The 17,220-nt window shown below is 36.3% G+C and overlaps 1 protein-coding gene across 2 annotated transcripts; it reads left to right on the top strand.

Moving 5' to 3' along the window:
• The first annotated feature begins 608 nt into the window (after positions 1-608).
• nap1l4b (nucleosome assembly protein 1-like 4b) lies at positions 609-15,632 on the top strand. 2 transcript variants are annotated; one of them, XM_077228678.1, is made up of 15 exons: positions 609-710; positions 2,032-2,079; positions 2,586-2,682; positions 3,505-3,646; positions 5,554-5,640; positions 5,730-5,858; positions 6,112-6,183; positions 6,346-6,485; positions 6,567-6,712; positions 9,908-9,927; positions 10,163-10,282; positions 10,390-10,425; positions 10,562-10,609; positions 10,815-10,852; positions 14,757-14,895. In XM_077228678.1, exons 1-14 carry the CDS (start codon positions 656-658, stop codon positions 10,815-10,817), a joined length of 1,143 nt encoding a protein of 380 aa, XP_077084793.1. In that variant the 5' UTR covers positions 609-655; the 3' UTR covers positions 10,818-10,852; positions 14,757-14,895. The 2 variants fall into 2 exon arrangements, with proteins under 2 accessions (XP_077084793.1, XP_077084792.1); XM_077228677.1 differs by lacking the exon at positions 10,815-10,852 and having other exon boundaries at positions 14,757-15,632.
• The last annotated feature ends 1,588 nt before the right edge of the window (positions 15,633-17,220 follow it).

The following is a 17,220-nucleotide window of genomic DNA, read 5'->3' as shown; positions in this document are numbered from 1 at the left end:
GGGGGGGGGGTAATAGTATAAAATGTAATCAGAATAAGGGTAAATTCAGGTATAAAACATCAAACGCTGTTTATGCACAATAAGCCTGTGATTAGTGAAATCGAATTTGTCAACGAATTTTACTGGGATATTTTTAATGAGTAGATTGAAGCAGTTCACAAATCGAACTGAATGATTATTTCATGAATTGTAGAGTGAACCGAGTCAATTACTGACTGATTCTGAAATAATCGATATGTCCTATTCTTAATGAGCCGAGAATCGGCACTTGGAACTTGAATACCCCAATAGCAGAAATGTTACAAATGAAACGTGTTAGAAATGTATTAAAACATGCACAAAAAAAAACATTTGAGATAAAAATTAATATTGGAATTGTTTATTGTAAATGCAAATCATATTTAGGTTCTAAGTTACTTTATCCTGTGTATCTTATTCATGGCTACAACAAATTAAACTAAGGTGCGTTAAATGACAATAACCCGCTTTATTTGAATGTTTTAGAGCATGTAATGTGCTACTCCCTGATAATCACCGAAACGAAATCCGACTTATTTCAGCGAATCGGTTCAATCGAACAATACATTTCAAAGAACCGGTTGAAGACTATGGTCCAACATCACTGTCGCTGAAGCGGAGTACTACTGGCCAACCAATGCGCTTCAGCTTTACTGCCGAGTTCATCAGCAGAACAACACCCGCTGATTCGGGTAAGAACAGCAATCTCCCTAAAACAAATGAATGTTTCAACAAAATTAGGCATTTTACTTTAAAATACATGATATGTTATGCATGTCCAGTTTATGTAAAGCAGAACGGGTGATATTTTCGTGGTTCTAAATGTCTTATATTAATGTGCTGCTTGTGCTCTCACTGCATGCCATCTTTGTTTTGATAAAGTTACGAGCGACTATTATGAATTGTTACAGTTTCAATATAAGTCAGTTAGCAAACAATGATCCTGTAACCTGTTAAACGCGGCAGAGATAACGTTAGTCAAAGCTCAGCCCCGGAATGTGTTTTTGTGAGGGTCTGTTAGCCTGCTAACCTGTGATATTTACACTTCAGCCGTGACCCGTCTACAGGTTTCTTTTGGAGATCGTCCAGTGTCCGCCCTCTGCCACTGTTATGACCCCCTTCATTCAATTCTGTGGTTGTGGAGATTATGAGATCTGATCTGATTTGTTATGGTCTGGATATGGCTAGTTTAGCGTGTTAGCTGCTAGCGTGAGTGTGTGATGGGCGTCAACATGACACATCTGCTTGTACGTTTACTTTGAGATGTTGATTTTGGATTTTTGCAGTTTTGATACAATGGCATGCTAACATAAGCAATTTAAACGTTTCTTTGGAACAAGGAATATTTTGTTTTCTCTTGCCAGCATATTCTATGCTACGCAAAGTTTCCACCAAATTAATACAATTATAAAGATAATTAATTAATGAAGAATTAATGTTATTTTTCAAGCTAAGACGTTTCTAAAATCTTTAGTTAATTATAATAATTTTTATAATTGTTATCAAGAGTAGGTTATTATTTTTAATAGTAGTCATAATAAAATAATAATAATTGGCTTCTAATACCAAGTTATCTGTTTTATTTGAGTTAAAATAACTTTATCATATAATAATGATACAACAGTAACTATGGAATTACCATGGCAAATTTGGGGTTGAATAATGTGTAGCTTGAGGTTTTCATTTTTTTTTTTAAATAATAATACATTCGAGTCACTGTCCATGATGAAAGCACTGAACTATTTGACATAAATGGATACTGCATTGGTTGTCATGGTTAAAAAATAATTAACTTCTGACTCTGTATTGAGGTTAATTACACTGATGTTTTGGTTGTGCATTTCCCAGCATCAGCTGTTTTTAATACTTTTATATATTTATATATATATATTATATATATATATATATATTAGTTAAAAGTCTAGTTAATCAAAATATGTACTTTCGTCTTAACTAATAGCCAAAAATGTACTTTTAGACAAGCTGAGGTTGTACGTTTTGTGTTTTTCGTAGAATATTTGACCTGTGGTAGCAAGATGGATGCTGACAAGGAAGCCAAAGGTAAAGGAACTAGGGATTCCTGGATTGTCTTTGATTATTGTCAAGCTCACAACATTTTTTTAGATAAGATTTACCTTGTATATTCTGTTTAGTTTTTTTTTTTTTTTAAATACTTATACATTTATGAGCTGGCAGAGAAAATGTTTTTAATGTGTGTTACTGATTCGTGGTGCTGCTCTGACAAAAGCCAGTATAATGTTTCAGTGTAAAAGTTTCATGAAGCTTCTGCACATCGCTGTTGCCAATGATTTAATGGAAAAGATTTTGTAGGATCTCTTAAGAAGTCTCACTAACCTACTGAGAGCAATATTAAAGTCTAAAAATAAAATAAACAGTAGTGGTGTGTTTCACTGTGCTGAACATGATTTAATTCTTCCTTTAAAGTGGATATTTGTTTCTGGAAAAGACTGTGCCGTATTAACATGCTTTGACTTTGAGACATTTGACTGATGAATTATGATTTAGTGCATTCATTTTTAATGCTGGTGATGGCATGTTATTTTCAGGTAAGGTGAGCGACCAGGCGATGCAGAACCCACAGGCATTGGCAGCTCTTCAGGACAAAATAGACAGTGTCTCACATAGTGCTTCCATCATGGACAGGTAAGCAAGACACAGAAGGTGAAATACTAAGGCTGTTTCATACAAACCAAACTAATAACTTGGAACCAAAGAGAGACTAACAGGACTTTATTCCTTGTCATGGCATCATGTTTTTATTGTTTCCTATCTGAAGAAAACTATTTCCCCGACTGGATGCGTCTCATATTTCCTGCATGGAATTTTAAAACTGCACATAGCATTTTCATTGTTTCTAATGTTACATAGAGTGATAACCCTGCTAGTGTAATATAACCGCCTGTCTAAGGGGGAAAACTCTAGTCAGGCCATCTGTCTGCAACCTAAAATCTGTCTCTGCTTGTATAGTTATCACACAGAAGTCAATCCTAATGGTGTGTGTATACATGTATATTGTTTTTGATTGATGATGCCCAGAGAGAGGTCTCACACCCATGAATGCTTATTTCACTTCCTGAATTTGGCTGTAGGTGTAGTGGTCATGAAAACGATGACACAGACAACAGTATTTGCACAAAACAGCAATAATTAATTTGTGCGTGAACACTGCAAGACCAAACATAAGGCTTGTGGAAAGGGTGCTGTTGGGTCAAGCAGTCGAGTCAACTTAGACTAAAACAGATTCAGCAACGGCAGCACAAACCTTATCTTTGCTGTGTACATGAAGCGCATGACTTGAGTTCTCAAGATGTGATTTGAACAGGGATCTTGTATCTGATGCTCTTACTTCAAACCAATCTGTTGACCCTAGAGAGCAGGGAAATGCACCAGTCCAGCTGTGCATTATCGGACACCCATCTGCTCACATAATATCTGTCTTCTCTTCCTCTATCAACTTCTGTCCAGCTTACCAAAGTCTGTGAAAAGGAGAGTCAATGCCTTAAAGAATCTTCAGGTTAACAGCACACACATCGAAGCAAAGTTTTACAAGGAGGTGCATGAGCTGGAGAGAAAGTATAGCAGTCTTTATCAGCCGTTATTTGACAAAGTGAGTGTGTGTGTGTGTGTGTGTGTGCACTTCACAATTTCACAATAATAATGTTTTTACTGTATTTTTATCAAATTAGGGCTGCCTTGTTGATCATAAGAGAATGATAGTGAATATACATACCATATATCTCAGTCATGTGAAAAAGAGAGTACAACCTTTTGAATTTTATGGTTTTATGTATCAGAACATAATTAAAAATTGATCCTTGGCAGGTCTTAAAATCAGGTAAATACAGACTCAGATGAACTAAAACAATGACAATTTTATACCGTGTCATTGTTTATTTAACAAAAACTAGGCCAAAATGGAGAAGCTATGGGTGACAAACTAAATACCCCCTTACTGCTTCCATAGAAATTAAGAGGGTAAGTAACAGTCAGGCACTGCTAATTAAATCCCTTTGATTAATTGATCATCGGCAAGCGTGACCAACTCTATAAAAGCAGAAGTTTTGGCGGTTTGCTGATCTGAACCATTCAGGTGTGTGTTAACACAATGTCAAATAGGAAAGATATTAGCAATGATCTTAGAGAAGCAATTGCCCATCAATCTACGAAGTGTTACGAGGCCATTTCCCAAAATGTTCAAGTTCATTATTCTACAGTGAGGAAGATTATTCACAAGTGGAAAACATTCATGACAGTTGCCAATCTTCCCAGGAGTGGGCATCCCAGCAAATTCACCCCAAGGTCAGACTGTGCAATGCTCAGAGAAATCGCAAAACATTCAAGAACTAAACCTCAGACTCTACAGGCCTCAGTTAACATGTTAAATGTTAAAGTTCATGACCGTTAAAGAAAAAGACTGAATAGGTATGGCATGTTTGGAAGGGTTGCCAGGAGAAAGCTGCTTTATAAAAAAGAACATGGCAGCATGGCTTATGTTTGCAAAGTTTTATCTGAACAAACCACAAGACTTCTGGAACATTGTCCTTTGGACCGACGAGACCAAAGTGGAGATGTTTGGCCATTCTGCACAGGCCACTTCATTAAGTCGACCATGAACTCCTTTGTATACCAAAGTATTCTTGAGTCAAATGTGAGGCCATCTGTCCGACAGCCAAAGCTAGGCTGAAATTGGGCCATGCAACAGGACAATGATCGACAAGCACACCAGCAAATCTACAACAGAATGGTTGAAAAAGAAAAGAGTCCCGGTCTTGCACTGGCTCAGGCAATGTCCAGACCTTAACCCGATTGAAATGCTGTGACATGACCTTAAGAGAGCTGTGCATAAACAAATGCCCACAAACCTCAAAGAAATGAATAGTGGGCCAAAATTCCTCCAGAATGATATGAGAGACTGATAAAGACATATAGAAAATGATTACTTCAAGTTATTGCTGCTAAAGGTGGCTCTACAAGTAATTTAATCATAAGATGCACTTAGTTTGTCACGCATGGCTTCTCTATTTTGGCTTTATATTTGTTAAATAAATAATGTTACGGTGTAATATACCGTGTGTTGTATTCATCTGAGGTTGTATTTACATAATTTTAAGACCTGCTAAAGACTAAATGTTTTTTTATTATGCCGTTACATAAAACCATAGAATTCAAAAGGGTGTTATTTCTTTTTTTTTTTTTTTTTTACATAACTGTATTTATAAATTATATACACACACATCGTACATATGTGTATATTTAATATGTATTATTCTTTAATTTGTAATACATTATGTATTCTAATATTTTTTTTTGTGTACGACAGAAAAACAATTATTGAATAAATATCTCTGATTGTTGTCCTGCTTTAGTAGAACATTCTTCCTCGGTGTCCTGAAGGTTTCAGAATGGCTCTAAAGCACAGAAAATCTTTTGAGCTGAATGCGAACATTCCTTTTAATATGTCTGCATGGTAATGGTATGATATTCTCTCTCAAGTGAGCTTTTCTATATTTCTAGAGAAGAAAATTTGTGTCTGGAGAAGTGGAACCCACTGATGAGGAGTGTGAATGGCAGAGTGACCATGAGGATGAAGCAGCATTAGCAGTGAGTATTATCTGACCACTCACATTGAAATCAGATCTGATGCTGACAAAAAAAAGAGCAGTAATCCAATGCAAACTTTTCTTTTTCAGGAAGATCTGAAGAAGAAAGCTGCTATAGGGGAAAAGACAGAAGATGCTAATGAGGAAAAGCCCAAGGGAATTCCAGAGTTCTGGCTCACCATATTCCGGAGTGTGGACATGTTGAGCGATATGCTGCAGGTGAACCAACAGCAGAAACATTTTCCTCTGAAGTCTCTATTCTATTCTTATTAATGATTATTTAATGTTTGCTTTCGCTCTGTAACATTGTACAGATGATATGCAACTTCATATTATGAATGTGGATACTACATATTTATTAAAATAATTATGAATACAGTTTCATCATGAAAAAGACATGGTAATATTCAAACACCAGATTTTTTCCCCAACATATTTGAAATTAAAAGAAACTTGTGCTTTTTCTCAACAGGAGCATGATGAACCAATACTTAAACATCTTCAAGATATTAAAGTGATATTTTCTGGTCCTGATCAGCCTATGGTAAAGACAATAATTTAAAGGCTCATGATTATTTTAGATCAAACCCTCTGAACGCGTGTGTGCGCGTGTGTGATCATATTATAAAATATTGTCATATTGCTAACTGCTGGGCAAATCAGATAATTTTAAATGTTTTATTATTATTTATTCTGTATTTTACAGAGCTTCACATTAGAGTTCCATTTTGAACCCAATGAATACTTTACCAACACAGTCCTCACAAAAGTATACAAAATGAAATCGGAGCCAGATGCAGATGATACTTTTTTGTTCGAGGGACCAGAAATCATGGACTGTGAGGGGTGAGCAGTTAATCAGTTAGATCGGCTCAGATCGTCAACAGACTTTCACACTTTTTCATTATTCATCTCTCCTGTTGGCAGGTGTGAAATTGATTGGCACAAAGGCAAAGATGTGACTGTTAAAACAATCAAGAAGAAGCAGAAGCACAAAGGCAGAGGGACAGCGAGGGTCATCACCAAACAAGTGCCCAATGACTCTTTTTTCAACTTTTTCAACCCTATTAAAGGTACACAATATAACAGAACTTTTATGAATGCTAATAACAGGAAAATGAGACTGGTAGGTTGAATACTTTGGGAAATCATTAATGTGTACTGTGTAAGGTGTACTGCAGAAACATATTGTTATACTTTCGCCTGGCGAGCCTCTGCTGACTGTGTGTGTTAATACGCGTTTATACTTAACTATTATTTGAAACGACAGGGGGGAACTCAGATTAATTGTGCTTTAAACCATCAGAAAGCAGCGGTAAGAAGTAGTATGCTGGAACAATATTAAAAGCATGGCATCTCACGTTGAGTTACTGAATTAATTTATTTTCTTTACATACAAACTGATTAGGTGGTGGGTCAGTTCGGAAGGCACATGTAAAAATGTTTGTTTTTAGTACACTTCACCAAACCCACATTACCAAAAAATCATGTTAAACCCAATAAACCTTGAGATTATTACTTGTGACATTGGAGCAAAATATATGGATATGATACATGTATAAAACTAAATAGAAAAACAATTTTAACTTTTTTTCTATTTTCATTCATAATTTTTATTAAACATGGATCTTTACTTTCTTTAAAAAGGCCTATTTCTGCTATTGTACTCATTTTGTAAATGTAAGAATTTAATAAAAAAAATTAACTTAGAACGCTTAATGCAAATGTAATTGGTCACATTTATATAATTAGGTGATTGCTTTTTTTTTATGCCAAGTCATCTTTATTATTTTTATAGTGCTTTATTCAATTTTTCAATTTCACAGATTGTTTCAAGCAGCTTTACAGGGACAAACAGAAAATAATAATTCAATGATGCAAACTGAGTTCATTTCGACTATACAGTAGCTCTAAAAAGAAAAAGAGTCTCATTGTTCTGCTAAAGTCAGTTCAGTGTTGATTACGTTCAAATCATCAATTTTTAAATTAGTTCAATTCAGCTATAAAGCAGCTCTGCAGAAAACAGTGAAGACAATGTGCATCTCATTTCAGTTCTCATCAATAGTGTCAGTGCAGTCAGATCAGTAATATTGTTTAATATTAAGTGTCCCTCAACTAAGCCAGCCAGAGGTGACCGTGACAAGGAACCCAAACTCCATCAGGTGACAGAATGGAGAAAAAAATCCTTGGGAGAAACTAGGCTCGGTCGGGGGCCAGTTCTCCTGTGGCCAACGAACGATCATAGTGTGTGATTATGATTCCAGAGATCACTTTTCGTTTCTTCTCTGACAGCCGCAAGACCACACTGAATGGCGTTAGTGCTTGTTAGAATTTAGGAATAGTGAGAGAACATTGTTCTTGGTCAGTTTTTCATTTTCAAATCAAACTTCGGTCTCCAACCGAAGTTTAATTCCTGTCTGGCTAGCGCTCTTCCCATAATGTACTCATTAGCCCAGTAGGCATAGAGAAGGCGGTCTTTTGTGGTTGTTTGAACTATTTCGACCACATGAGCGTTTACACTACGAAAGCAATCCGGTTGAATGCATTTTCAACTACCTCTGGAAGTTTTCGAAAGTAGACAAGCTCAAAACGTTTTAGATCCAGTTTACACCTGTATTTGGCTTGGTCCACTTGTGATTCGATCAACCAAAACGCATCTTATTATCAGGTGTTATCAGGGCCAGAGAGAGATCTGCCTCAGATCAATGTCTCCATCACTACACTAATTTTCATTATACCGTATGCTGACGTATTGAATGTTTTCCCATCTTTAATTAAAAAAAGCACCAGATGGAGTTTGAACTTCACATCAAGCTTCTTTGCGGAATGGGGTCTCGACTCTTGCGCACTCAACGTGCAAGACCCATAGACTCACACTGCTATGATGTCATTTTTCAATGCGCACCTTTGCGCTTGTGTGGAAGTGAGGAGTTAAAGTCCTCATGAAATCAAAATTGACCCTATTTACTTTGCTAGCACACATTACTGGTCTTATAGTGTACAATTAAACCATGCAAGTTAATACACAGACATTTTTTTTTGTCATAGTAATCTTTAATTAAAATCTGAAAAGTTACTTCCAGTCTGGAATGGCGTTCCTTTTTCCAGTGATGTCAGTTTGACAGCTTGGGTTGAAAACGCTTAACCACTCCCCTCCAACCGTTTGTCTGCTATGAGCAAGAGATGGAGAGGAGGTGCGCTGAATAAATCCCGCCCTCTATTCAATATTCCGTTTCACTTAGAAAAATGTCACAGCACTGAATAAAAATCAGTTGCTGAAAACGCCTACCTGTGGGCGCTTGACAGCGTTTTGGCAGCACAGTGTTTTTTTCTCAGTTGAGAGTGAGATGCTTTGCTTGCTATCATATGGAATATCCGCGGAAGCGTTACTAGTATCTCATTTCACAGATAGTGTATTTCTGTACATTGTATCGACATTTTTATATAGAAACAACAAAGTATTTGCTCTTGTTTTAAATTTTGTTCCATTACTATGCTTGTTGTTGTACATGCAGAATGTGGCGGTTGGTCGGTGTTGTATTTGTCCCGCCCCTCCTTCACTGTGATTGGATGGCTGGGTAAAATGTGACTGTGATGAGCGCTGCATTTTACCCAAAGTTGAACATTCTTCAACTCTTGGCGACTGGTAAAAAACACTTAGCATTCCGCGCCTCGCTAAGGGGTGGTCACACTGCACTTTTCTTTCAATTGACTTCCATTCAATGCGTCAGACCGGAAACTCAAAATCATGCGAAAAAGTTTAGCATTTCGCTTCGTTCCAAAGTTCAAAGTTTGGTGAATTCCTGACCTACAAATTCGTATCACGTGATGACGTGTGACCAGTAAAAGATTGATACGTCACTGTGTGACCTCTTGGCTGAATTAAAAAACACTTTGATGGACACACCGCCTAAAGGCAGAGGAAGTGAATATGATCGACATTGTGTGATGTCATGATAAGTCTCAATATGGTTCTTTAACTAAGTTTAGTTTAGGTGTCACTGTTTCTTTAGGTTCCTTGTTATATCCCATTTTTATCAAAAATACTTTATTTTGAAATAACATTATTTACAGCTATAGTGTTGTTTACAACCTATTGTATTTAAGCCCTCTTAAATTTAGATCGTACACATTTGTACCAATGAGCCAGAGTTTTGTATTAAGTAATTATCAGATGAAAATTTGTATTCTGCCATTCAGATGTTTAATGTACTTTAGGTTTACTTTTTGCTATCACATGAAGTCATCAATATTTTTTTCTGTTTTAGTTTCACCAGATAAAGAGTTGGTAAGTATTTTGTTACTTTATCCTTTTTGGTTTTAGCTCATCCTGTTTTATCTAGGCATTTAGTTTGTATGAGACAATAAAATAAAATAGGATTTTGCCTGCCTTCTGATAGTCACGAGTGATTAGTTTACTTTGAAAGTTTAGAGAATCATTTCAGAGATCTAGAAATAATCAGATGTTAATTTTCATCTTCAAATGATCAGAGAAGTTGATATAATTCCTTTGTGTTCAACAGGATGAGGATTCAGAGTTCACCTTAGCCACAGATTTTGAAATTGGTCATTTCTTCAGGGAAAGAATCATTCCAAGAGCAGTTTTGTACTTCACAGGAGAAGCTCTGGAGGATGACGAAAGTGTACGTATTTTCAAACAACTGTTTCTTGTCTTATGATGTCTATGGTTCCACAGAATAGTTCCAGTGGGCATTCATTTGTAATATACATTCATTTATTTGTTTGTCAGTTTGAGGAGGAGGAACTGGATGAGGATGAAGAGGAGGTGAGTTCACCATATACATAGTATTAAAGATAAAAGGAGCAATCAGTGTTTTATAAAACCTCACAATGTAATAAGTGACGTTTTATTTGATATTAAGTTGCAATTGTGTAGGGTAAGTGTGTTTTGTGTGAAATAGGACAAAGATGAGGAGGATGAGGACGACGAAGAGGAGGGAGATTCCAAGGTCAGTTTGGATTTAGATTATAACTTGATCTAAATGAGTTGAATTTGAAAAGGAATTACTGCATTGTCTCTTTGTTTAGCAGTCCTCACTCACTGTAACTTAATTTTCTGTTCTGTTTTTTCTTTGGTTGAATGTTTGTGGTGTATTTGCATGTTTGATGATTAGTGCTGATTGTGGTTGTTTTCTTCCTCCTGTTCTGCCCTAGTGACAGGCGTAAGTCATTCTCACCTCATACATTTCTAGGTAAGACAGAAATGTCATGAGTCCATTCTAACCTTTGACTCCACATCCCCTCGGCCTCATCCCTCTTCTTACGTCTGCTATCCCATGCCCACAGCAACCCTGTAACATTATATTGAACCTTTCATTTCATATCATATTATTGAGGCCTTGCCCAAAATCTCAGTACATGACTGTAAAAGAACAGAGAAGAGCACAGAATCACGACTGCTGTATTAGAGAATTTGGGGCAATGTCCTTCCATCCATTTTGTTCTATCAGGGTTCCCACGCGTCCTGGAAAACCTGGAAAATGAAAGACCAATTTTCCAGTCCTGGAAAACACATGGAAAATGGGAAAAAAAGTAAAATGTCCTGGAAACTTTTGTGTTGTCCTGGAAAATAATTTTCCCTCCTTGTGGATGAACGCAAACGGGTTAAACATTTTACGCATGAATGTCTGTTTTCAGCTGCCTTCAAAGGGTAATATTGGGCTGAAGCGCTTGTCTGCTTTCATTTCTGCATGTAGCCAGCACAGCGCCCCACGTGACACAAACCTGCCAATATGTACGCATTTTGCGTAGCAAGTACGCGATTTGACATCTCAGTATGTAGGACTTGCCCCTGTAAACTACGGACATGTGACAACACGATGCAGCAGCGTGGTGAAGCACTTTCAGCTAATCATTGTAGAAAAGCGGAGAATAACGAGTCTACCGAACCTACAACGTAACATTCCCGTCCCTCTCCTCCTGCCCTCTGCCTGAATGTTCCCCATTCGCTGCAGTTGGGCTTAAAAAGGTAAACTGTGTGTGTGTGTAGGCCTGTCGCGATAGTCAATTAATCGCACGATAAAAAAATTAGCTCGATAATCTTTCCGGTCGCAATAATTTCCATTTGCATGCTTGTGTGTTTTCCTCGTCTCTCTCTACCAAAGAGACTGGATGACAACTCTCGGTTTCTTAGCGTGAACTAGAGCTTAGATTCTCTGCCCGAGCCCGAACTTGACCCGACCCGCGGGCCGATATTTCCCGACACTATCCTCGGGCCGGGCCCTTGATCTAGAGACGTACGCACTCCCAACGCAATAGAGTGCGGCGCGGCACTAGATTTGATGGCCGAGTGCGGGCGCGGCCGGTAATGCACTCACTCTGTGTGTGCGGATTGTGGGAGAATAAAACGCAGGGATGCAAACAGCGCGCTTTTCGGCGCCTCACGCTTTTTTCACTTCAGTTTGGGTGACTTGGGTCTGAGACTGAGAGGGTCTTATTATAATTTCACAAAGTCATCTGAAGCCATTCCATAGCTTAATGTGAGGGACAGAAGTCTATTTACATCATTAAATTAAAGTTTACACCAGTAGGCTAAGTGGATTTTGCATTTAAACACATTTAGCTTTACAAAAGGTCTATCCATTTCAGCAATATAATTGACAAAAACGGTTACAAAGATTTGATAAATCAAAATAATTTAGAGTCAAAAACACATAACTCATCAGTTTATGCCATTATGTATACCAGATGCGTAATGTGCCTTGGTGCGGGCAGATGCAATTAATTTAGAATTCCGATAATAGTTAATATTTTCTAACGTTAGTGACTGATTGCGAATACAGCTTGACTGTGAGAGTTTGGACTTTTAAACTGATATCAGCAAGTAAAATAGCAGTGTATGAACTAAAGTAGAGAATAACTTCTGTTTTAGTAGTGTGGCATTGCAAGTAGAGGAAAGCAGGTGGCATTGTGAAAGACAACAATCTTTGCACAACTATAATACAGAAATAACGGTATAGGTACAATATCACATTTGTTTCAAAATATATCTCGATATGATAATATCGGTATATCGCCCAGCCTTAGTTGTGATAACTTGATTCGCACTGTAGCAGCTGAAAAAGTCTTGAAAATGTCCTGGAAAAGTCCTGGAAAATCATTTCAAGAAAAGAGTGGGAACCCTGTCTATGTATACCCTGTAGCCTTTTTAATCTTGCTGAATAATTATTGATGGTTTTTAGTTGGTCAAGAACTTTTCCAGCTCAGATATGTGGCATTCTTTTTTGAATACATAATATTTTGCTTTAACTTACTATTGCTATAACATCCATTTATTCAAGCAAAAAGCACTCATTTTAGACCCTGATCCTGGAGTGTTTCAGTATTGGGGTTTCTTCTTTTATGTCTTATTTTAAAGGGATAATATCATTCACTACTGTTCAAAGGGTTAGGATTAAGTATTGTTTTTCTTAAGCACCAAATCAGTATATTAGAATTATTTCTGAAGGATCATGTCAAAGAATTTAGATATAGAAAGCTGGTGCTCTCGTATTACTATGAATGGGAGAAAGTGCAACACGCAATATGGCTGAATAATTCCCGCCTTCTAAATGAAAGAGCCAATTGGTAAAGACATTGCATCACTGCAGCTGCCTTTAGAAGCTCCGGTTCCTGGATATGCGCATTGGCTGGTCCAACCTGAAAAATGCTGTTTTTTGTCATGATTTGAGCGTTTAGAAACAAAATTTATGAGACAGTTGTTGTCAGATTTCTTTGGTGATTTCAAATATGAAATTGAATTGTAAGCTTGGTGAAAAGCTTTGGAGAATTTGATGTTTCCCCATTCAAATAGATAGGACCTGCACGTGCATGACTGAAATAGCTGCCTGAGAGGCGTTTCAGAGATGGCTGCCGAGTGAAATGACTTGCCTGAAAGGGACTTTGATCATGTGACACTGAAGACTGGAGTATTTCACAATATTACTGTTTTTACTGTATTTTTGATCAAATAAATGCAGCCTTGGCGAGCATAATATACTTTTTTAAAAACATTAGCTAGTCCAAAGCAATGCTCCCCTAGTGAAAAAAACTATACCAAATTGTATTTAAAATACATACATTTCATATTAACTATACTACAAATCCATATATTTACTGATATATCGCCTGAGACTTACTGATATAAATATTAAAATTAAACTTTATTTGGAGTACTTCTGTATTGCACAATGCACATTTCTTAATATTAAGCCTAAAATGTGTTTAATATAACTATTAGTAAGGATAGTATGATCTCTGATCAGGCTTTAAATACAATATATTTAAGTCTACCTTAAGTATACTTGCAATTGTTGGACCTCAGCACTATTTCTGGATAACTAACGTGCATTAAGTGCAAAAAAAAGTATATCAATTGAGTATACCAAAAGTACAATTGTAGGGTATTTATATTAAGTACATAAATATGTAAATGTATTTGTAGTATACTTAGCATAAAATTAATTTATTTCAAATACATTTTAGTATATTTATTTTTCACTAGGGCCACTAATAATGTTAGTCAAATTTTATTTTTTCCCTCAAACTGTTTTCTTGACCATTTCAGTCACTTCACCATGACTGGATGGGCCAATTTAATACTGTGTAAACAGAAACGGAAGGATTTCAGAATGAAGAGTTTTAGCAGTTTATTAGTGGTCTCTTTGCACAGGAGAGGTTATGGAATTATTTCTTAATAAATCAACCTTTTTTCTTTTACTTGAAGGGAGATTTGATGCATTGTAATATGACCCCTTCATGCAAAACAACTGCTTCAAACAACCATTTTCTTTCGGTGGATCTGTGGCTGTGGTGAAACACGCTTTCTCCCATTTAGTGATAGTGATGTATCTGCAGTACAAAAGAGTGGTGATTCACTTTAGATTCCCTCACACTTTTATCTTAATTAATGACTGTATTCACATTGTTGATCCTACAGATGCCTAGAGAGATGTGTCAGTGTAAATGTGCTTTCATTAGCCACTCTTCTGTGATGAAGATATATCTCCCTTTCTTTTTCTCCTGCACTCTTCCTGCATCAAGTTGCAGATATAGTATTAAGTTATTGAATAAAAAATTATCTCTCCTTCTCCATCCCTGTCTTTCTTTTTTTTTCAGCCCTTGGATCCTCAGCCTGCAGAGTGCAAACAACAGTAGTTTGAAGCGCTCACTCCTGCCACTGTCAAACCCCATCAGCTCTGTAGTGCTGCATACAGTCTCTGCTGAGCACACCGTCTAACAAAACATGATGATGCAGTACATTGGAAAATTAGTTTTTGTTGTTTTTTTTGTTTGTTTTTATCCAGCAGAATTTGATTGCTTTAAAATTCACATGCTATAATACAACAAACAGTATAGATTGGGCAATTCCACATTACAGGCAGCCTCAGAATAATATATATATTTATACAACATTTCGTTCTGGTTCTCGAATCTGATTTGCTGGGAGCCTTTTCCAGCCGTGTGATATTTCCCCAGTATCAGCACTCAAACCACTTCACCATTTGTATCACTCCGTTTGCAACATTTTTCACAGAGTCATGGCGGACGAGCAAACCACCATTTTTCAAATACTACGGTTATTGTGTCATGGAATGTAATTATTATTAATTATTGTGTCATGGAATGTAAGAGTTTTTTAGGCGAGAATGTATTTAAAACAGTGAAACTGTTCCATTGCTGATACTGGGGGAATATTGCATGGCTGGAAAAGGCTCTCAGAAAGAACTGTTGTATGTGTGTGTGTACATGTAAACGTTAAAACAAAAAGACATAATCACTTCAGACATGCAGTTGCATAGCCAAAAAAAGTTGACTTGCACAGGTTTGAAACAATCTTGCTTTTTTATTTAACTTGCAAGAATTGTGTCTTCACATTCAAACAGGTAAAATTTTAAGCCTGAACTGAAACAAATGGGATTATATTATAACTTTCTGTGCACATGTAACTTTCGTCAAGGTTGTTTGTATTTAAAAAATAGATTCTTTACTCAATTTTGAAATGTTTTGTGTCATGGGCATAACCTTGTTTTCTTTTTTTTAACACAGCATATCTATTTATTTACAAAACAGCATGTTTATGCACTTATTTATTTATGGAAATGTGTGGACAGTTGCTAGCTAGCTACCAACTAATGTATCAATGATCATATCCGGCTACTTTACAATATGGATGTCTAACATATTTATCTTTCACTTGAAGATCATATTTTTTTTTAAATGAATCCCTGCACTCAACTATTTTAAATACCTATATGCTAAAGTGATGTAGTGTCATTTTGTTTAGTTACTTAAAAATACATAAAATCCATTATGCTGGAATTGCTCAATTTAGATATATAGTAGTCAAAGACGATAGGGTGAAAGTTCACTGCCAATGGTCACTGAATTCTGAGTGAACTGCAGATGATTTCACTTCCTGAAAGTCACATGTTTTATGTGAGCACATCCTCAACGCCATTTTTCGAGATACATCATCACATCCCAAAGTTGACCGAATAATTTATTTTGTGACTTGATCTCATAGGTTACTCAGGGTTTTTTATGCCAAGATGACAGTGTGCGAGTATCCAGCATTGTGAAACTGTTGCTATCTAACCTGCTTAATGTTCTCTTTTGTCTTGTACTAAATCTTTTAGTTATTACAGAGTTAATTATATATATATATATATATATATATATTGTTTTCCATCTTTTTATTATTGTTTTGAACTCTCAGTGTTGGTCTTGTGCTTCTTGTTGGATCCCTGAGAGAATGTTTTGCTGATGTATGTACTGTACCTAGTAGATTATAGCCCCTTTTAGCATTTTAAAATGATTTTGCTGTACTGCCCAAGCACTTACTAAAAAAATACACAAAAAACAACAACAATTAAACATGTTTATTGCCAAAGAGAGTGATCTGATTTCCCTTTACGCCAACCATTTCTTTGTCAAAGCATTTCAGGTCTGGATTTAATTTAAAATAATTTGACAGATAATGATACTAAAGAATGCAGGTTATATTGAAGGAATGTTTCAAGTTAAGCTCAATAGACAGCATTTGTGGCACAATGTTTGTTACAACAAAAGATAAGTCTGATTCATCCCTCACTTTTGCTTTCAACAGCAAGAAATATGAAGCTTATAGCCTACAAGATTTTGCATTTCTTTTCTTCAGTGTTGACTTGAAAAGTCCTTTGGGATTAATTGTTTCCAGTTTCTGCTCGATGAAAAATACGTCATTTTCACTTATGAGGAGAAAATACTGAAGATCTCGGACTGAAAGTGTAAGACATTAAGTTACAAGAATAATATTGAATTTTAATTCTACACTACCTGTTACTATGTAACTATGTACCATTATGCTTCGATGAAAATCACAGCTTAATTATTTTTAAATGATTAAAAATGCTCAAGTTATAAGTTATCCATCTGCTGTGGCAGTATGTGGCGTTATTGTGAAGGGTGGTAATGACATCATAGCATGCCATGCAAAATTCACAATTTCTTCAAAAAGCACACATTCTGTTTTGGTCTTATTGGAAAGAAACTGCCATTTTCTATTCCTACACAGTCAGGTGTGTTTTTGGAGCTAAACCTG

This window comes from Siphateles boraxobius, unplaced genomic scaffold (genome assembly GCF_051911475.1).
Source record: "Siphateles boraxobius isolate OS27281-9 unplaced genomic scaffold, OSU_SipBor_1 130, whole genome shotgun sequence".
In the NCBI taxonomy this organism is placed as follows: domain Eukaryota; kingdom Metazoa; phylum Chordata; class Actinopteri; order Cypriniformes; family Leuciscidae; genus Siphateles; species Siphateles boraxobius.
The sequence above is the reverse complement of the archived record's forward strand: the minus strand, read 5'-3'. Positions and strand labels throughout refer to the sequence as shown.